At 41.3% G+C, this 21,563-nt stretch overlaps 3 protein-coding genes across 6 annotated transcripts; 2 read left to right on the forward strand and 1 right to left on the reverse strand.

Annotated features, from left to right (window-relative positions):
- Positions 1–393: 393 nt before the first annotated feature.
- On the forward strand, positions 394–3,335 carry rassf11 (Ras association domain family member 11). The gene is made up of 3 exons (XM_088399790.1): positions 394–530; positions 910–1,022; positions 1,097–3,335. Exons 2-3 carry the CDS (start codon positions 920–922, stop codon positions 2,359–2,361), a joined length of 1,368 nt encoding a protein of 455 aa, XP_088255916.1. The 5' UTR covers positions 394–530; positions 910–919; the 3' UTR covers positions 2,362–3,335.
- Positions 3,145–18,521, reverse strand: csde1 (cold shock domain containing E1, RNA-binding). Of its 4 annotated transcripts, none has more exons than XM_088399738.1 (22): positions 18,402–18,521; positions 15,046–15,751; positions 13,965–14,224; positions 12,856–13,041; positions 11,276–11,474; positions 11,067–11,176; positions 9,787–9,873; positions 9,319–9,416; positions 9,152–9,233; positions 8,420–8,548; positions 8,197–8,322; positions 7,861–8,076; positions 7,618–7,758; positions 7,342–7,506; positions 6,523–6,630; positions 6,156–6,334; positions 5,952–6,064; positions 5,753–5,872; positions 5,476–5,654; positions 5,230–5,393; positions 4,979–5,111; positions 3,145–4,503 (listed from the first exon to the last, which is right to left on the reverse strand). In XM_088399738.1, exons 3-22 carry the CDS (start codon positions 14,088–14,090, stop codon positions 4,456–4,458), a joined length of 2,709 nt encoding a protein of 902 aa, XP_088255864.1. In that variant the 5' UTR covers positions 14,091–14,224; positions 15,046–15,751; positions 18,402–18,521; the 3' UTR covers positions 3,145–4,455. The 4 variants fall into 4 exon arrangements, with proteins under 4 accessions (XP_088255864.1, XP_088255855.1, XP_088255873.1 ...); XM_088399729.1 differs by having other exon boundaries at positions 11,010–11,176; XM_088399747.1 differs by lacking the exon at positions 12,856–13,041 and having other exon boundaries at positions 11,010–11,176.
- Positions 18,522–18,876: 355 nt separating this feature from the next.
- On the forward strand, positions 18,877–21,437 carry sike1 (suppressor of IKBKE 1). Its single transcript, XM_088399803.1, has 5 exons — positions 18,877–19,328; positions 19,846–19,951; positions 20,043–20,185; positions 20,313–20,426; positions 20,721–21,437. The coding sequence occupies exons 1-5, from the start codon at positions 19,170–19,172 to the stop codon at positions 20,850–20,852; spliced, it is 654 nt and encodes a 217-aa protein (XP_088255929.1). The 5' UTR covers positions 18,877–19,169; the 3' UTR covers positions 20,853–21,437.
- The last annotated feature ends 126 nt before the right edge of the window (positions 21,438–21,563 follow it).

The following is a 21,563-nucleotide window of genomic DNA, read 5'->3' on the forward strand; positions in this document are numbered from 1 at the left end:
ATGAATCAATCGTCAGTTTTAAATTGAGATCTAAATGACATCGAGCTGCTGGACGCTTGGTTAACACAGAAACATGGAGTTGGAGGGGTCCGAGTTGCATCCTATCACATTACCTTGCCCTCCCACCACTTCCCACCCTTCTCTAATAGCCAACAACAGCTGCCCGCACATTTAATTTTATTCAAGCTGGTATGTGATTCTCAAACTTTAGCCATCAAGCCACAAAAAAAAAAAATTCTGAACTAGATTCATTGTTGAAAATCATCTTGAAAACAAACAGCTACTTACGAGTGGTCTAAAGGACAAGGACGAATGATTTTGATGTTTTAAAAAGAAAAATGTAGTACTCAAATTAAAGAGGGAAGAAAAGTCAGTGAGTGTAATATGGGTGGGATCAGATTCCGCCGTTTGGTTGTTGAAATGCCTTTGGGACTTCAAATTACTCTTAATTAGTCTGTTTTTTCCTCCTGAGCAGAGCGCTCAGTTAAGCAGACAGTTCCGATCATCTTTACCACAAGCAGCACGAAACGGTAAGTCCCGTTCAAATTTTTAGGGAAATATCCTTGAAAATTCAAGAACATGAGAATGTGTTTTCGGGATTCACTAATTCCATTCAATCATATTCCCAATTATTTTTCCTCTTTTGTCAAGGGAAGACCAGGTCTCCAGTACTGTGCTTGAGATCTCATCATGGAATTGTTTTATTTGACCTGACCTTGTACCTGAAATCTGATTTTACAACAACTGAACTTGACTCCTGGTTATCTTTATGGGATATGAATGTTAAATCATTTAGTGCCATTGACATTTATAGACGCTATATATATAAACTGGGTTGGCAGTGAATGAGTTAATATATGCCCTATTTGTTAAGTCTCTTTCGCTAAAATGAAATATTTTTCTTATCAGATTATGTACGATGGAAATCAAAGTGTCTGTGGATGGCGTGCCCCGTTTGGTTTGTGGGGTCACAGATGAGACAACATGCCAAGAGGTGGTGACAGTGTTGGCTCAAGCTTTGGGTATGTGGCTGTTGTAATGAATGAATTCATTTAAAAAGTTGAAAACAAAACCCTGTCATCAATTTTTTATTCAGGCCAGCCTGGGCGCTACATGTTGCGTGAGACCTTCAAAGACTTCGAGAGGTGCATGGCGCCAGATGAGCGGCCTTTGGAGATGCTAAAGAAGTACGGGGAACATTCTAAGGAGGTCCAGCTCACTTTGCTCCACAGCGGTCCTTCAGTTTACGACGAAATGAGCAGGGCCAAAGTGGGCCGACACCAGCCTTGTCCACCGCTACGGAAAAAAGAAACCAGTGCGAGAAATTGGCGTCGGAGCGGATCGCTGAATCTGCATCGCCAGAGCTTTCCGCTGTCCTGCCTGAGGCAGGACACAGACCAGAACCACGAGCTTTTGAAAAGACCCAAAAGAAAGTCCCTGACCCTCATGGAGGAGGCTTGGGAATGGCTAGAGAGTCTGGGAAAAACACAGGTTTATAGTACGTCATGCGATAAGGACAGCAGCAAGAAGAAGACTGAAAAAAAGAAAACTTTTCTGAGTGTCACACTTTCCACCATGAGAAAGAGTCCACATGAGAACCAAGTCCGAGGTCACAGAAACTCAAAGTCCGACTTGGAACAGACATCTTGTTGCATGGGAACCCAACAGAAGGTGAAAGAAAATAAAAACTCCAAGAAAGCTCATGGGGGGAAACTCGATAGCTTCTCCGATTTGAACAGTGACGATGACAATAATCGCCTGAGAGAAACGATCATCTGGCAGCTCAGTAAACTTCAAAAGCTCCAGGTCCAGATCGGCGATGTGGACCATGAGATTTTAGAGCTGGAGAAAAGCGAGCGGACCAGGGAAGACCAAAAAATGATTGAAGAAGAGACGGAGCAGATCAAGTTCTGGGAGAATGAATTAAAAGCAGAAGAAGACTTTGAGAGAGATTTGCAAAATCAGTTCCATGGCCTGAAAGCAAAGATTGTGGACTGCAAGGCCAAACTGGAGGACTACAAGACAGAAATGCAGAAACTGGACTTCTGTGGAGCTCAAAAGGTTGACTCCAAAGAGAGCCGACACGCCACAGACGGCAATTCGAGCAAGGTCTCAAATGGGCAGCTATTTGAGACGGAACGCCAAGTAAACAGCGACAGGAAGTGGCCGCCCAGAAATATCAACCCTTCTCCTGCTTTATTTCCTCCCAATCAGATAAAGGAGCGCCGGCTCACTGGGCCAGCTGAGCTCAGGGAGTGGTGGGCATGCTGGTCTGCAGGCCAAAAATCTAACTCTAACAAAAAGATGACTGCGATACACCGCTCGGAGCTCACGATTTATTTGGGCGGTACAAAAGATTAAGGAAGAAGTCTGAGAGGACATTTTTGAAATGGGCACCTCAAAGTTATAGCTACAACCATATCGTGACTAGTATGGGTGCTTGGACTCATGGCCCTTTTCACATAATTCCCACCAAGATTTTAATATATTAGCATGTGCTTGTTTGTCAAATCTGTAGCTACCCGGTGCGCAGATTTCTTTTCAATTTCTTGAAATACAGATTCATTTTTCCTGCCTGATTTTTTCCACAATTTTGCTTTGCTTGGGAAATTGAATGTTCATCAGCATTTTTGAAGACTTTTTTGAGGCTTGTATATAAACAGGGAACAAAAAGAATTTAAATTCAATACATTTTTAAATATCAATACAAGCATGTGTCATTTATTAAATTGAAATGAACAGTAGTCGATGAAAATAAAGTTGGACTGAAATATGTATGCCCGAAGGAGGAATCGAACCATCTGTGCCAACCATTGCAACACCAAAGTCTTGTTAGTCGGTAAGTTGTGAAGCAGAAACAACGTGTTGCCGTCACATTGAATGCCTGCTGCAGAATGGATCGTTAAAAGTATATATAAATGAATTTCATTTAATCATACTAGTAAAACTCATTCGCACTTTGAGCATGTTTTATGGATATGAATAAAGTACGGTTAGACTACTACAAAGCACTTGGTCAATGAGGAAAAATAAAGGATCAGAATAACATAGGTGTGAATATGGAATGTTTTCTTAAATTGTTGAGCCCAGGCAGATGCTGTGCAATTACATTGATGGGGGGGAAAAAAAAAAACAACAAACCACTTGATTTCCATAAAACTTTAATTTGCTTATTCATTCAAGACCATTGACAAAGGTACATAGGGACCTCTGAACGTGGTTTAACTGAAAGCCAGTGAGCTTTGCAGACTGACTGATCCTGATTCGATTTTTCTCTTTTTTTTTTAACTTAGTTTCTAACTCCTTACTTTTTCCCCAATAAATTTGTTCTCATATATGAAGTCGGACTTTAACTAAAGGGGGGGAAAAAAAGCACACATTACATACAGTATTGTTTAACCAACAGGTTCGGGATGCATATCATTATCTCTACTTAACAAGAAAGCCATTCAAAGATTGTTCTTTATATTGGTGGCTGGCTGGGAAACAAACAAGCTTTTTAAAGCTCCACCACCCCCCTCTTTCATTTTGCTTGTAGTTATTTTTAGGCACCTTGTTTTTCAAAGTAGACAGAGTTTCAATGGGAAAAAACAACATGTGCAAAACAAAACCCAACCTAATAATAAAAAAAAAAAAAAAAAAATAATTGCAGATATAAGTTGCCCCAAGGAATTCTGCACCTGGGAGAAATTGCTTTAGTGGAGCTAGTGAATACCAAAAAAGTATTTAAAGGCTCCAGATTGGTAAAACTAAACAATCCCATTAGACTCGCACATCCACACAGTCCATGCTTTCAAAAAGCTCTCAAGTCAAGCATTTAAAAACTGCTCAAAAAAACGAGCAGAGAAAAATCCTCGGTTGAAGCTCGTACATGAGAAATATGATCCTCCTTATGGAGGGAACTTTGCTTTATGCAATTTGTAGGAAAGCATACAGTAGCAGAAATCTCACAATGAAACCATTTCAAGTGTCTGTGGGTAAAGAAGCAAACAATATAAGGAAACAAAATATGGAAAAGACACTCAAGACATTCAACCGCTCCAACTAAACAAGAGGACAAATTTACAGGTGCAGAATTCCACACAAAGCTAATTGCAAAACAATTGGGGGCTCGGATGGCCACACAGTCTTATTTAGGGGGACAAGGCCCTGTCCCTACTCACAGCTAGGATATATCATCACACATGCACACGCTCAGAGATCTCACGTGCACTCATCAAGAACGTCATACAATGTAGGCGGGGAGGGGAAAGGGGAGGAGGAGGAGGGGGGGGGGGGGGGGGGGGGGGGACTTGCCCAACATTTAGCCATGGCTCCATGAATTAAGTGGGCCAATTGCTGCACTGTGTGCATACGTATTGGGTTTTAAGCGGCTCGTGACGTATCAGGTTCACAGGTATCCCCCTTCCCCAAAAGCAAACCCCTCCCTGGTCTACCAGCACCAAACAGTATTGCTCAGTCAATGACACCAGGCTGGCGAGTCATGCGCTCCACATTGAAGCCCTGCATGGGAGACAGTTGAGTTTCAGGTTAATGGTCACAAACAAGATACATGTTTTAGTAGTGATTTTTGTCATTAAAAGCTGGGTACCATGAAAATCAATTATGCTTAATATGTTATATCAATTATGCTTAATTAATAATCTTTAATATGGAGGCCCTAGAATCCTAAAAAGAACTAAATACATGACCAGTACAAACACATGTCATCAAAACAGATTATGTATCTAAGCATTTAGGTATTCCAACTGATTTTAATTTGTTTCAACATGTATTTATGGCACTCCTGTGTGACACATGAAATTGAAATGGATATCCTAAGTGCCTATACTTAACAGTGAAAAGCTTAAAACAGCATGACACAGCTCCTTTAAGGCCGCACTAAGAACAACATCACATACAAACAACCAATCACGCCTCAGGTTGCGAATGTCGCATGAACCCAGTTGTGCTTTGATGACCATTCCGATTGAGGTACCTTTGAATTGTCGGGACCACGCGGCTGTCTAACGATGATGAGACGAGGGGCGCTGGCGTCGTCCAGAGTGATGCTCTTCAGTCTGTTGACCAGACGGTCAGGACGTGGTGTCGCCACAGGTTTTGGCCCCTCGCTGCAATAAGGTTGAAACATAATGAAGGGTTAGCTTCATGCCTTTTCAGCACGACCAGTGTTACACTTCACTGATCAGCGGGACGATTTGATTTACAAAAGCCTCACAGTGGTCCTACCTGACTCGGCGCACGTTGCAGGCACTACATTTCCCTGTGCGTTGATTGAAGACTACCGAGAACTCCACTTCATCCCCGGTCTGGAGCTCCAAGTTATCCTGGACTTCTTTGACGTGGAAGAAAAGCTTCTTGCTCTCACCAACTTCGTATGTGATGAAACCAAACTAGGAAAAACACAACTTCGACTCAGACTAGTTTTTCTTCCAGCAAGAATCTTGTCATATTGAGCTGGTGTGTGAACACAACCTGGTCCTTGACACACTCCACCAAGGCTCTACGCGGAGGCACTACATTGCAGGCCATCTTCTGTCCAGTCTGGGATATTGTGCAAACCTGGAATTTCACCTGCTCTCCCTTTTGCAGACAGGTAACCTTGTTAGCCATACCCATAATCCCAAAGGGATAGGTCTGGCCTTTACCTCCCCCTGAAACAACCAAGCGAAGATTTAAAAAAAAATAATAATAATAATCTTTTATTAAAAAAAACCAAAGGACTTTTAAGGAATTGCGAGTTCTGCCCCACCTTCCTCTATGACTTCAATAAGCCCTTGATATTCTGTCTGAGAGGGGTCCACACTGCGTATTGGACGGATGACTTTCCCCACCAACACCGTCGTATCTACATCATCCCCAATGCCATTCACTGAAAACAATGGATTTAATCAGCTTCATTGTGTACACTGTACAAGAACACGAACAATTCTCCAAAGGCAAACTCTTACCAGCAGTCACTTTGGTGACCTTTTCAGCACTGACTTTATTCCCTTTTCCCTTGGAGAGAGTATACTCCACCGTGTCGCCCAACTCCAAATCATCCAAGTCCCCACACATTTCACTAAAGTTGAAAACAAACATACACTTAGACAAAAAATACATGAAACTGAAAACACTTCTTCAACATCCAAATGAGCATTTAATTGTTTTACCTGTAGTGAAAGAAGATCTCCTGGTCATGATTTGCAGTCTCAATGAAGCCAAAGTTATCCTTGAGTGTGGCGATGAAGCCTAGCATTCTCTTGCCACCACTGGCACTACGGTTCACCACCCTGATGGAAACTGCACTCTGCTGGCCGCTTCTTTTCACTTCGTTGATAGAGAACTCTACCTAGAGGTTGAAAGTGACAATGTGTCACAGTTAGCACAACTAAAGGTACTACTCAAAGGGTTCTGTTGGCAGGCCATGGAGACTATTTCAAACATTTTGTAGATTCTCTTTAAGGTCAAGATTCAAGAAGAATGACTTAATAAAAAAATTAAAAAAAACGTTTGTAAAGTTATTTGATCAGGTGATACCTTGTCCCCAACCTGTGGGCGATATCCTCCCTCCAAGTCTTTTGTATGGTATGCCACAGTAAGTTTCACTCCGCAATCTTCATACGCGATGATCCCGTCCTCGGGTTCCTACAGGGAGAGCAACAAAATTAAAGCCAATGCACTATTAACTTTCTCTCTCTTTGATAATGGAGGGGGTAAGTATATGACCATGTGTATCAAAATAGCAATTTACTTTTCTTTAAAAAAATATCAACGAAGCACATCAAACACACAAGTTATAAGTATGGTAAATGGATCATACGATTTAAGAGCTTGTTAAAAAATCTTGCGTGCATGTGAGAGTTAAATTCATAATGCACTTAGTCCAGACTGCCCCTATGTCAAGGCATTTTGAAAAAAATGCAAGTAACGTTTTCATCTACTTGAGCATGTGCAACCAGTGCACATTTTATTATTTATTGATATTTTTTTTACAGTTAAATTTATGCTCCACACTTTAGCCTATAGTAAAAATTAGTGGATGTAAATAATCATTTTGCAATGTGCATCCCTAGATTTTCTATTTGCGCTCTAAAAATTTCTGGTTAGGTGTCATCGTGCTCCTCGCAAAAAAAGGTCGTCCGGAACCCTGCTAAACATGATCATTTTGTCTGAATGGACTTTTGCTGGATGCAGTGGGCCTGAGTCCTACCTTGTCCTTTTTCTAACAACAAGAAGAGGGAGAGGAAGTGGTGATTGAAAAAGAAAGCAAAAAAGTCAAAGAAAATGAACTGAGTTGCCCTTTTAAATGCAACATGGCTACATTGCCATTATCTGTTGCAATTAACGAGACAGTACCTTTTCTTTGCCCTTGCTGGGACTGGCATTTTTAGCAGTGGCTAACACAACTTCTTTCTGCACCACACCCATAAAGCGCTGCTCAGACTGTGTATGAAAGGACACCGTGCCCTTCGGCAGCTTCTTGATGCGTACGGCATGGTTCCTCTGAGCCGAGAGCATATCCTTGGCAAAGACAAGATCAGATCATGAGATTTGAGTTTGTTTGTTAAATTCAGACATTGCAAAGTGCATGCAAAATCTAAAAACAGCGTCACTGGGGAAAATGCAACGTACAGGCACAACAGTAAACTCCACTTCATCAGAGATGTGCAGCTGGGTCTCTTCCAGAACTTCACTGAAGTGGAAGAACATCCGAGCATCACGATCCACACACTTGATAAACCCAAAACCGTCACGTATAGCAGCAATCACGCCCTGAAATAAGACTCAACGTTAGTCTGGATGGCGGTGTCTTCCACATGAACCCGCTAATTTGCATGAATTCAGTTAGGTCGTTCACCATTCCGTCTCGCTCACCATTTCACGGGTCTCTTTAGTGACATCAAAGGAGTCTGGGAGTATATCGATGTTGGTGGCCCGCTCCAGCTTGTCTCTGCGGTCAGTGGAAATGTTGAATTGAACATGATCGCCCTCCAAAAGAGTCACCTTTGACTTGGTGTCCTTTTCACCAAATGGCATTTCTTTGTCACTGAATCCAATCCGAGCACTGATACGACCTGGGAGAGGGTCATTCTGTGCCAGCAGAAAAAAAAAAGAAAAAGAGTGATCAATAAAAGGTGTGTTCTACTTGGGCAATTTGAATTTTCCAAATCGGCTACTCCAGTAATAAATTTTGACTGGTGATCAACTTGCCTGGTTTTTGGTGGGAACCTTGGGGATGACCTTGCTGACTGTTCCTTCAAACTGTTCAATGCTGATATCCTCAAAGATGACTGTTCCTTGAGGGAGAAGTCTCACTTCTGTGGCAACCTCCTTACCCTTAGAACACAGGAACATAGGGTTCAAGAGCTTAGTATGAAGTAATGCAGAATTGTTCAATTGTTCAAAGTTGTGTAAAAATCTGGGAGATGCCTACATTACGGTCTTTGATTGTGAACTCAACATCATCTCCCGCCTGCAGAGCCTCAAGATCACCCTTAAACTCGCTGTAGTGAAAAAAAATTTCCTTCACGACATCAGCCCTCTCGATAAACCCAAAGGCCTCCTAAAAAGACAATGGAGGGTTAAATATGACAAAATTGTACATCTAATATTTGCATAACTGCAAAAACTCTAATTCATAGTAGGTATTCATTGCACCAAACTCCACATGTATGAGACGATCCATAATTCTGTTACATCAGAACATGGTGAAATGCCGTATTTCCCAAACCAACGGTGGAAGAAGCCATTTCGGGTGAGTCAGTTTTTATTGAGGCGGATTAGTGTAAAATCCTATCATATTTCAAAACTAGGCACACAGTGTCATTCCAAAGTGCATCTTGATTAATGACATTTGTGAATCAATTATGTGACATGCATTCTCATTAATCTTGATGTTGGCAAATCATGATGTATTTTGGAAAGTGTTGGACTTGCGGAACCAAATTTTAAAATTGAGAAACCATGTCATGTATCCACTTGGTAAATATCTAAATGCAGATAATTGCTAAATAAATCAAAGCATGAGTAAAGAGGGCACAATTATTAAAAACACCAGAGTCTAGGCTGAAACACCCTCAGATTATAACCCAACTATTCCAAGTCCAATGTTTAGTTTTTGAGTCACGAGCCAAGTCAAACAATGTTTTCAATGATCATTCATTACCTTTGTAGCACACACCACACCTTGGCAGCGCATTTGCTTTTTCGTCACGAGTTGGATATTACGAGCACTGACCGCACCAGAGCTGAAAAACAGAGGGTGGATACAAATCATACAATCTCATGGTACCAAGGAAACACGAATGACCAAGACAAAGCACCAGAACTCACTGCTTGTTGGTCTCCATATAAAAGCTAACTTTGTCGCCAGTGTCCAAGTGGGTATTGCCCTCCACATCGTCAGTAGTGTAGGTAAGGTAAAAAACTTCCTGTGGAAATCATAGCAGTGTCAAGTTGTGAAAGATTGGACTGCTTATAACTGTGCACTTGAAACAACTTTGAAATCCTGACATTGCACGTTTTCTGAGTCATGGTCATGTGTCCCAGATGCCGGACACCCCAATCATTGATTATCCAACACTACATAGTATACGACACTTCAAGACAACTCAAGATCGGCCACAACTGTAAATATTTTTCTACGACACGTCCGCTGGAACAAAATCCTGGCTACAACCATAAAGTCTGAGCTTGACCAAACAGAAATCTGACAGAACATGAAGGAAAAAATATGCCTGTTGTACGTTACAATTAAGTTGTTTAGAGGGATAATCCAGGAATAAATTCTTGACACATTACCCCATTTCTTTCATAACAAACACTTCCAGTGGGCACCTGGCCAGGAGCAGACTTCCCATCTAAAGTTGCAGGAATTGAGGAGACAACCTATACAAAACAAGGGCGTTGGTTAACAATCATCTTTGCCAAACCTTTCTCAAATTAAGGTCAAAACATGAACACACAGACAAAGTCACACACACACACACACACTTAAGTACGATAAGTTGACTACCACTTATCATGATTGAGAACAAAAAATGTGTGCACCACACACTATCTAGCAGAACAGTTGGATTCAAATGCCTTGCTCAGGGGTACAGCTGTGATTGTGGGGGTGTGTCAGGAAGAGGCCATCCCATATTTCTACTCCAATTTACATGCCCTTCAATCAGGGGGCACAATCAAAACTACTCCTGTTCAAATGTAGAAATATTTGTAGTTGGGATGGTAATCTCATGAAAAATATACAATATCCCTTATTTGACAAATACCCACGTCTGCATATATCATGATCAAGCTCAGTTTCTATTGATATTGAAGTTTTTTGTGAGTGAGGGATTCCTTTTCAACCACACTAAGTTGCAAAAAGGAACCAAACCACGCTCTGAGTGAAATCCACTATGTTTGAAAGACTCCCTAATTGACATACCCTACTCAAGGCAAACGTTTACAATCAATTACAGACCACTTGAGCATGGCATCAGTCTTCCATGGAGGTCCCACACCCCAAGAAAACACACTCAAGACAACATGAAGGCAAACAGTCTAATGTAACTTTCGGCTTAATTGATGTGAAATAAATACAGTAATATACTGCTGTGTATGTATATACGTATAGAGCTGTATGGAAACGCCTTCCTTTGAAATAAAGCTCAGTTGTTGTTGTTTTTTTGTCTCCCTGTTGTATTTTGCAGTGGTGGTGACCTGCACAGCATTATACTGAGGTCTTTCCAATATTTTGACTATTTAAAATATTGAAGTACTCAGAATGACAGCAGAATTCCTGCCACTGCTTATGTACTATGCAATATGCAAGTGGCTGCGTTGTGTCTGGTTGGTCTTTGCGTGTTTGTGTCGTGTCTTTTCGTACAGAATTGGCTGATTTTGGCGTTTGTGTTGTGTCTATACACAATTGGCTGATCTTGTGCATACCTTTTGAAAAACTCTGAAATTAAACATGACTTGAGCAGTTTAAAATGACAGACAAGGACAGAACCAAATATAAAACGGTGTTCCTTAACTGGATGAATATAACCATGCAGCACAGTAAAGGGATAGGCGTGCAGGTCTGGCCCCACCTGGCCTGAAATGCGCTCCTCTGGCAGCACCTCTGGCTTAATCTTAAGCAGCTTCACTGCTATGGGCTTGCCAGTGCGCCTGTCAGAGGACACCTCAAACTCAACATTATCTGCGGAGAAAACAAACAGCAAGGGGGGGGGGGGCGGATAACTATTTACTGTGGGCGGAAATTAGAAACAGAGGTTTCAGTCGGTCCAATATTCCTCACCTCCTATTTTGAGGTCCTCCAAGTTGCCACAGTACTGAGAACAGTGGAAAAAAAGACGAGCCTGACGTTCAGAACACTGGATGAAGCCATACGAAGTCAAGAGCTTCTCTATCACCCCCATCTCTCTAATGCCAGGACCTGTTCCATTGGCGTATGCAGTGTGTCCATTGTTATGGAGCATGCCTGGGTCAAAACTCATCTGGGGAGGAGGAAAGAATTTAAAGTTAAAACATTGCAGACAACGCTAAACAATAAATCTCAAAATTGTTTCCTATCAACCTTGGAAAAAAATATATACATTTACAAAAACATGCATATGGCAAACTTCAAAAGGTGGAAAGGGGAAAAAAATGTCATTAAAAAGCTTCTATAACTGATACAGTTGAACTGTGTTCCAGGTCAATTCAAACCATTCGCAGCAAAAGAAGAACATGTTGCACAATGGTTGAAGTTGCATGCACTGAAAAAAAACTATCATTCAATTAGGAGTTGTAAGCACAGTAATAAGTGCAATCCAGTAAGTAAAACTTAGTCGTAAAACTGAGAAACTGTTCACCTCCCTCTACAGATGTCACATATAGGTCTGGATTGAAGCACAGAAGCCTTTTAATAAACCCAAACCTATTTAAACATTACTTTAACTGACATCCGTAGTATAACCAGGTCAACCTTTGGGGGGGTATAAATTCATTTGGCCACTACAAATGGACACAGCCTTTTTGGGTCCCAAGTGCAAGACAATGACGGACAGACTGGATTAGTAGCTGGATAACTATCTTTCTCTCAAATGTCTCCATCTTTCTCCTTTTCTACTCTCCAACCCAGACTTGGACAAAGCAGGGCCCGGTGCCCACATCTGACCCCGCATTTCCTAAATATACCAATACATATACCTACACACATGGCAATCTTTAGAAAATAAATGCAGAACAAGGTTTAGGTTGGCGTGGCCTTTCTCATGTGGCCCCTTTGCAAAATTAATTACCCTGCTCTCAACCAACCGGCTGTGGCCGTGGCTTCTTTCCAACACGTACAATTTTTTTTTTTGCCTCTGTTGCCTAGTGCTTGCTCAGTTAGTCTTTTAATAAAACAAGCCTAACTAAAAGTACAGTTTTGACCTGCTCCATGTCTTAAGTTCCTGAGAAAACCTCTGTTTTGATAAAAAAAATATACAAATTGGATAAATTAGAAAAAACAAAATTTGTTGTTTTAACAATCAGTAATTCCAGTTAAATGTGAAAATGAACAGTAAAAACTGTTGGAATAATAAAGAACACTCTCTTTTTAATGTGACAGTTATTTGATGGCCACAAAATATTTTTGACTGAATGACCACACACGGCCGCTTGCTATACCATCATGATGGTCAGAACCTTGCTTTCAAGACGTTTTTGTCAACGTTGGGAACCTCTCTAGCTCAAGAACTCCTGACCTCGGTCGTGATTCAAGTTAAAACCGACAGAGCCACACACCTTGGTTAAACACGGCTTTACAACACCACACACAGTGCATGCTGTTAAACGTCACACGATGTTACAGATATGTAAAAATCCTCAGCGTCACCCAGCATGCCCTCTTACTGATCTCTGGTACAAAGGCGTCCGCTTGTGTTTTCTACTTCCCGAGTGGGGACGGCAAGAGACCGACGAGGAGCGGGGAATAGACATGGGAGCGGTAGAGGAGGTGGATGGGCCAGTGCTGCGAGCCACTGGGGGCTCAGAAGTAGCCCTTTCCATTTCTGACATTGTAGCTTGAGCTTGCCTATGCTGTTGGAGAGGAGCATTTCAAATTCAACTACCTTTATGCAGATCATGGAAATTGTGTCAGAGCAAAAGTTATTCAAAATATCAACATCCAAGCTCTGCCAAAATGTTGCCTAATTTTCCTTCTCGGCACAGCTATTGGCACAATATAGCTCAACTTTATGGTAGTCAATAGGAAAACCTCAAACACCAAGCGGGAAAAACCCACAGATACCAAACAGCACACCAGCTTCCATCACTTTTGGATGACTTTTCTCAACAACAGAGGAATTTAAAAAACAAAACAAAAAAAACCAATCAGCTTTGGTCAGTTAAGACATTTGTAATGCAGTGTCCCAAAAACTTACTGGAAGACTAAAAGTATTACACTGTGGAGGGAATATCAAATGATTGGGCAAACACCAGTGTATCTAGATTGCAGTGGCGATAATGAATGGTTATGGGGAGAGGAGGGGTCCAAGATCAGCCTCTTTTGTTGGCCCAGTAATGAAGAACTTAGTCCAATGAATGGAAAGGGTCTTATTTTTGTTGTCCATTAATAAGCGTGAGCAAAAATCGATTTTTGGCAGCCAACAGCCAGTTTTTAAATTTCTTGGCCATGGTTTGCAGGCAGCAATTTGCCCGTGTAGAAGATGAAATTGATGAACCTGTATTGATATGTGGGGGCGGTGGGGAGTGACACGGGAGGCAAGAAGAGGAAATGTGAAAAGTTTTGATATTCTTCTTGGAACAGCCACCCAGGAACAATACTCCCGAGCAGAGGCTAGTCTCTGGAGCCCAGAGGGGATGGAAGGTTGGAGTGGCCATTCACAACCAAGAGATGCAGAGCAAGGCAGGCTGATGGGCGTTGGATGGGAAGGGTGGATGAGAATTCGATGGAAGGGTGGTGGGGCTTTATAGAAAAGAGGTGGGAAGGTGGCACTTACGGATCGGCCATATGGCGACAGGCTGAGTCCGACAGGGGAGGTGCTGCTCAGGTCAGCGCTAACAAACGTGGTGGGTGGCGACGCGGGCATGGTAAATTCAACAAAGCCTTTCCAGGGGCTGCCCATATTTTCCCATAAACTCAAACCACGCTTGCTTGAGCGCTTCTGCTGATTTTGATAAGTATATATTTTTAATTCTGTTTGTTTGACTTTAAATGATTAGTTCTGATTAAACCACCCAATGATACATCGCTGGATGTCTGCAGGGGCGAAGAGAGGAACAAACAAGACGGGTGAGGAAAACATGTCAACCGGCCACAATTTCACAAACCAAGTGGGAAAGTGGGTTTGGGCTCTTTCCTGACAGAGAAATGCAGATTGTGGAAAATGAACTCAGGAGAAAATGGCGTGAAACAACAGCAGGCGCACAGCGGTGGCTACCAAAGGCAATCAAATAAAAACTACATTTGTGTTTTGTTGATCACCTAAGTATACATTAACAATTTGCGATGACAAAATGTTCCGTTTGAAAGATTATCTAAAACGAACAACAGATAAGAACCCATAAAAATGAATGTCTTACAAGTAAGTAGGGATGGGCAATAATATTATATCAGTGTGTGTGTGTGTGTGTGTGTGTGTGTGTGTGTGTGTGTGTGTGTGTGTGTGTGTGTGTGTGTGTGTGTATATATATATATATATATATATATATATATATATATATATATATATATATATATATATATATATATATATATATATATATATATATATATATATATATATATATATAAAGTGTATTTTACAAGTTTAGCCACTGTAGCCTCCATAGTGGTAATATATATATATAAAATATTTTTTTTACTCTTCAAAATAAGCGGCTCAGATGATGAATGAGTGAATGAATAAGGACCCACAGTAAAAAAGGCTGAATTTAGGTTAGAAGACTTAAAGGGCAAACCCCACCACTTTGGTTAATTGACTGAACCAACTTAAACCTCTAGTGGAAACGGAACGCTTCAAGAGGGGGAAATGTGTGTTACATAGCTAAATATGTGCTGGAAATACACTGAAGACTCACCTTTATTAGTTGTTTTGAAAAGGTAGTGTGCAGGTAGAGTCTTGATGCCTAATATGTTTCTGCAGATCTCTTCATACACGGTCCAGCACACACTCACGCACTCTTGTTACAGGCTTGTGGCACCAGTTGTAGATGCTTGCATCAAGCAAAAGCAGGAAGAAATGTAGCGCAAAAAATAAGACAAAAGCAGGTACAAAAAAAGACTGCTTCGAAAAAGGTTGGGTGAAAATAGTGGGCGAGCGGAGGGGGTTAAAGTGTATGTGTGGAGGGGGAGGTTTATGGAAAAATAAAATAAACGAGCAGACAGCAGCTCAGTCCACACCCCGGTGTCGAGTCGGTGGTGCGGTGAGGATGAGGAGAGCTAGGAGCAGCGTTGGGACGTGTGCTTTGTCAAAGCTGTTGAGTAGGCACAAACTTCTGGTTTCAGATCAGTTGTTGTCGTCTCTTCAATAGTTTGGGCGTAGGATTGCTTCGCTTTTGCTTGTGTAGACTGGCCTGATGTTGGTCTTTGGTCAATTCAGGATTTGGTTACACTTGTTGTTTGAAACCCTTGAAATGAGCCTAGAGCCAACGTGTCTTGTAGTCATGGGAGTTGCAACGTTGCTTATTTTGTTTTGGAAATTTCTCTTCGGTTTCTTTCTTGTGATCTGAACTTTGAAGCAGTTGCGGATGGTACAAAAAAAATTCAGTCCCGTTTCACTTCATACTGTTAGGGTAGAAGCACAGTGACAGGGACAAAGCATTAATACGGTTCAAACAAACAGACATCAAATGAAAGGGTTGAGAGCATGTCCTAAATTCTAAATGCCTCGGAGACCAAGGAGATCAGATTATTTTCTAACATTGTTCAGATCTAATCTGATGATCAGAAAATCGGAGTTGGCCACTCGGACTTGTTGTGTAAATCCAGCCTCGGGGAATACCGCCGTTCAACTCTCTCATATGAGTGATATAAACAGTGTATATTCTGTGTGACATGCAAAGGGATTGTGCCATTATGTGTTCTGGGGGAGCCTGATTCATGGGTATAAAAATAGATTCGACTCAGACGCCTGTGATTGCAGCTGACTAGATTGAGTACAGAAAAAAGGCTGGAGCAAGAAGCGCTCAGGCATACCTTCAGATCAAGTCATGATATTTATGGCTGCATTCCTCTAATGTGATCTAGTACAACACTTTTGAACACGAAAGTGTTTTGCGTATGCGTAGCCGCATGTGCCGTCAGAGTACATAGGGGCTCGTCCAACAGAAAAAAGGATTTCCTTCAATGAGACATGAAACTTTGTGAACTAATTATTGTTCACAGCTTTGAAAACAAGCCGAGAGACGAGGCCAAAGGCAAAGGTTGTTTTTATTTTCCAGTCAAATGCATGGTACGTTATTGTCCATTGTTAGCACGAGCCTGTATATTGCTTAGCAAACAATGTCCACGCTGTGATGAGGAGCATCAAGCATCATGAAATAATTTATTGAGGGCCCTTTCAATCTCAGTGAGTTTGCAACAAGGTAATAAGTGCATGCATATATATATATATATATATATATATATATATATATATATATATATATATATATATATATATATATATATATATATATTTTTTTTTTTTTTTTTTTAAACAAATAGCAATATCGATGCTTAGGTAACATTGGCCAGATACCCAGTTCATACATTTGTGTTTGCTTTGAATGTAACCTTAACACACATTGGTATTTCTATTGGCTCTTTTTCCTTTAGCTTACTTGTTCACGCATGTGATTGACGTTTCTGACACTGTCAGTTAGACAAACACCATTATGTTCTAAAAACTGTATTTTCTTGTTTTTGTTTTCCAAAAACATTGAAATGTGGCTTTTGCAATCATGTTATTTGGATGAAAATACGTACCTTGGCTTAATAAACGTTGCAAAACATTGGTAGTATTTGATTGACATTCTTTTAAAGGGGTTTTGTCATTTTTCAACGAGCATAATAGTAAACCTAGTTTTGTAACATATTTGTCCTGTCTAAGTTACTTTTACAGAGACTCGGTGATGGTGTAGGGGTACACTTGCCAGTCTTGTGTGCTGACACAGCAAGTTCAATTCCCGCATATGACGTGTGAATGTGCGTGTGAAAAAAAAAAAAGTTACTTTTACACACGTTTGTCACCAATTGCCACACTTCGGACCATACATTTTAACAGCAACACTGTTTTTAAAACTGTTTTTATCTATTTCGATTCCTTCAGCTTCAAATCACTCAGTGCGCCTACGCTTGCTCAAGAACAACAAGCCCTCTGACAGGAGTCGCCATGTGACTTCCCAGCAGTCGCCATACTCAGCTGGACCTACGAACGGCCTGGGCAAACACGTTGCATCACACTACAGCCGCTCAAGGCGCATGACCGCTTTCACAAACGCATGTGTCCTGGAGCAAGCGGCGATGATTTGCTATAAGTCGTTCGATGTGGGTCGATGTGAATGACAGTCTTATAAAAACATGTATTATCTCAATGACCTTGTCTGGTGGCCAAACGGAACCACGCAGATTAGCATTTAGCTAACTATTTGGTGCTTAAGTCCAGGGCGTTCCCGATCGATTCACGCGGCAGTGGGGGCAGTCTGGGTCCCGAAATAAGTTTGTCACGGGAAATGCTTGTTTGCTGCGTTCAAAGTCGTATACGCTGTCACGCAGTAAACTCAACACTACGGTACATGCAAAACATGCGACACACACTGAAGGCAAAACAATTGAGGGTTTCGTTACTCATTTACAAGTCCAACTTAGGAATTATGATAAACCTCATTGTGGAGCACCCGTTTGTACACTGCTCGTATTACACCCAAGCAACTTGGTATAATAGCGACGTTTGCTTAAAGGCAGCCAAACATGAACTTTAAGAGATACCAGTAGTCTGCGGTTGACTGGGACCGTTAAAAAGCTAGCCGCACGAGGACCGGACAACAAAGAAGCCGAGATTGGAAATCGAGATAGAGTTTATTTACGTTTGTTGTCAGTCAACTGTCACGTATACGGGATCAAAACAAACTATTGCACATTTGTCGTGTCACCATTACATTGTGATGTCCAGACATAGTCGCGGTCGTGTTTAACCAGCGGTAACGTGGTAAGGCCGTGCCCGGTGCTAGGGGCTAAAGCTAACTCGCTATGCTAACCAACAGGGTCCTTGTGCGGGGTGATTTATGCTGAGGGGAAAACGTCGGCTCTCACCAAGGCCCCACAAGCACGGTAAACCGAGGGTATGGGAGTTCGATTTTAACCTCGCCACCATCACAAATTGTACCTACCCGCTAGACGTGTCCATGCATGCGTTTAATACAATACGGAACCGTAAATATTTATAAAAACTTACCCCAACAGCTTTCAGCACTGTCACCAGCGCCGCTAGAAGCAGCACGGCACATTACGTAGTGAGTCTGATGGCTGCTATCGCGATATTTGCCTCACGCTCGAAAACCAAAGAGTTTAGAGGGGGGATGAGAGGGACTCTTAGTGCACATGTTGTTGTTGTTTTTATTACTTTGGAATAGTCCTTTTGCAATGATGTATGGGTGCAATTAATTTAAGACACGAGCTTTAATACTGCATTTGACAGTAATAGTGCAGACACATATATTATGAAAATACACTTGAATAGCTTTTAATCAATTTACTGAATCACAAAGTCTTATTTTGTAAGGAAATTCTATTTGAAATGTGTCAACTTCGTTTACTAATAATATTTTTGTTTTGATTTCTAACGTTGTATTTCCCCTATATTAGCGACTGTGGGTGAATTACTTTTTAAAATAGAGGGGAAATTTTAATTTAATAAAAGCGAAACAAACGGAAGTGACGACATCTTTGTGCTTCGAGGACCAGGATACGAGTTTTGACTACAAAATAGACGGTGCACTTATCGTGTTTAACGTACTCCGGGAGACATTTTTTAAATCGTATATTTAATCGTTGTAATATTCGTATGCATGTAAAACTAGCTACAACATAGTAGAAGCTACCTTTGGTGCACGAAGACAACAACGCTCGTGTCGGCAGAACACTGTGAGGTTGTCTTAGCCAGAGGGAATTGAGGTTTGTAAGTAGCTTGTCAGCGTTAGATGAACGGTTCACCTTCAGGCAGATGGCCTGCACTTTAGAGAAAGTGTTGTGTGATGCGCGGACACTGCTGGAGAGGTTGAAAGAGCACGACACAGCCGCCGAGAGCCTCATCGATCAGTCCGGGGCCCTCAGTCTCAAGGTGCGGAGCATGAAAGAAGTGGGAAATGCTCTTCCGGACAAGGTAAAGACCTAATTTGAGCATGCAACAAACCATTCCTCAACTAACAAAGTTTACCGCAACAATCCTGTTGTGGACATACATATGGGTGCCAATTGTTTGAATTATTGTCAATCACAATCATTTTCTATTCCGAATTGCGTTTGGGTTGGGTGTGAGAATAGCTGTGTGACTAGAAGTGCCCTGTGATTGGCTGGCGACCAGTCCAGTGTCTCCCTTTTGCCTGAAGAGAGCTGGGATGGTTTTTAGCTCAATAAAGTGGAAAGATGGAGCTACTTGTTGTTTAAAAAAGAAAAAAAAAGTATGGAGGAGTCATGTGGTCACTGAATGGTCATTGTAAGCAGGCTCTAAAATGCCTGGGCTCGCATTTTTTTGCAGCAACTTTGGGGTTGTCGGTAGCAAGGCTCAGTGGCCAACTGCCATTTGTTTGTGATGGCTCACTTTCTTCTAGTTTAGTTGTGACGCTTGATGTGTGACTTGCTGTACTGGGCATAACCCTTTACCTCTCTTACTCCATCAGCATGCAGATGACACTTCAGAGGTCCAGGAAATGATCAAGTACAAGCCTCATGTCCTTTTGACTCAGGAAAACACTCAAATCAAGGAACTCCAGCAGGAGAATAAAGGTTTGGAAACATCAATTTCCTCTTCTTTCCTTCTTTTTGTTTAGTACATTGCTAGACTGTCTGTATTGACAATGTGATCTTTTGTCTGCAGAACTCTGGCTGTCTCTTGAAGAGCATCAGTACACATTGGAGTTGATCATGGGCCATTACCGCAAGCACATGCTCCAGATGATGATGGCTAAAGAGGAGCTGGACACCAAACCTGTTCTTATACTCCATAAGGACCACGCAAAAGTACAGCAGCCGTCTTTACAGTATTCACATATTGCTATTTTCACATGAATCCAGTTACAGCTGCATTTCCTAATCTTCTGATTGAAATTTCACTAAATTGAGAACTATGGCATTGGCTCTTATCCAGGAAGTACAGACCCAAGTGGGGCGAATATGCGAGATGGGCCAAGTGATGAGACGAGCAGTGCAGGTGGATGATCAGCGTTATTGTTCCGTTCGAGAAAAGCTTGCCCAGCTTGAGGTAACTAGACTCTTTTGTCCCGTTGACAGTGACAAACCCAACCCATGGGCTGTGGCATGGAGGGAAAATAATTGTAGCTGTCTGGCTAAATACAGAAAATAAACAAAGAAAAAATTTCATCCTGCTGGATCCTTCATCAACATTTAGTATTCTATTAGTGGTGAGGATTTGGTGGTTCATAATTGAAAGCACAAAAAAAAAAAAAAATGCCAGAAATATTTTATTAGAGGGTGTTTTGGTTACCACTTTTTATTCTCAGTCACAATTTGTTCTTCCTCACACTCTCTTGGGCAGATTGAAAATAAGGAGCTTCGAGACCTGGTGGCCATTAGTAAGGACTCGATGGCACTGACAAGAGAGGAAAGGACCCGGCCGCCAACAACACCGACACATGAAAACAAGACCCAGCCAGAGTGCAATGATTAATATAAAGTGCGTCTTCAGGAACTGTTTGGCCCATGCTCCATGGTGACAAATGATCTGTTAAACCACCACATTTGGTTTTGTAATAGTGCAAATTTGTATTCTGTATTCTGATTGTCTATTTTTCATAATTAGGTAGATGGCCAAGTTGTAAATTCAGTGGTTACTTTTTAAAAGAACAATCAAAAGGTAATTTTGTTGTTTTTGGCCAAAGATGTATTTAATTTATAAAGACATGGGTTTCTACCTCTTTGCTTTTCATACATTTGCTTATAATCACTCATGTTAGACTTTTTACCTGAAGCAACCAAATGGTATTTTAAAAAGTGAGAGAGATTCTGTGCTTGATGCTAATACGACGTCCATGTTTTTATTTTTATTTTTTTAGGTTACTGACACTTTTCTCTCCTTAGCTGACTGCACATTTATGTAGTAATCCCCAAACATGGCCACGTGTCTTCGTATTGGAGTACTTTTTGTGTCATACGATGTACTTAGTTGTCTCAGGAAATCAGAATTATGGTTGAAAAAAGATGTAATTTTGGGTATATCGCTAGGAAAATTGTAAATAAAATTATACCAATGAGACTACAGTAGTATTTTTGGGATGACAGATTTCTTTGGGGCTTTTACAGTACGTTGAATTGCACCCTGGCGCACAAAGTTTAATATCGCGAGAACTTAGTGCTGCGTTCAATGCAACAAGCAAAAGTG

This window comes from Syngnathus floridae, chromosome 2 (assembly GCF_059516105.1).
Source record: "Syngnathus floridae isolate MCC-2025c chromosome 2, RoL_Sflo_1.0, whole genome shotgun sequence".
In the NCBI taxonomy this organism is placed as follows: domain Eukaryota; kingdom Metazoa; phylum Chordata; class Actinopteri; order Syngnathiformes; family Syngnathidae; genus Syngnathus; species Syngnathus floridae.

Excerpts from the sequence above, each read along its gene's own strand:
- sike1 (XM_088399803.1), top strand. The coding sequence starts at position 19,170 with ATGGCCTGCACTTTAGAGAAAGTGTTGTGTGATGCGCGGACACTGCTG. Across the intron at positions 19,329-19,845 it reads GAAATGCTCTTCCGGACAAG|CATGCAGATGACACTTCAGA; the intron begins GTAAAGACCTAA and ends TTACTCCATCAG. Across the intron at positions 20,427-20,720 it reads AAAAGCTTGCCCAGCTTGAG|ATTGAAAATAAGGAGCTTCG; the intron begins GTAACTAGACTC and ends TCTCTTGGGCAG.
- csde1 (XM_088399729.1), bottom strand. The coding sequence starts at position 14,090 with ATGGGCAGCCCCTGGAAAGGCTTTGTTGAATTTACCATGCCCGCGTCG. Across the intron at positions 13,042-13,964 it reads TGTCGCCATATGGCCGATCC|CATAGGCAAGCTCAAGCTAC; the intron begins GTAAGTGCCACC and ends CCTCTCCAACAG. Across the intron at positions 9,417-9,786 it reads TTTGTTATGAAAGAAATGGG|GAAGTTTTTTACCTTACCTA; the intron begins GTAATGTGTCAA and ends TGATTTCCACAG.
- rassf11 (XM_088399790.1), top strand. The coding sequence starts at position 920 with ATGGAAATCAAAGTGTCTGTGGATGGCGTGCCCCGTTTGGTTTGTGGG. Across the intron at positions 1,023-1,096 it reads AGTGTTGGCTCAAGCTTTGG|GCCAGCCTGGGCGCTACATG; the intron begins GTATGTGGCTGT and ends TTTTTTATTCAG.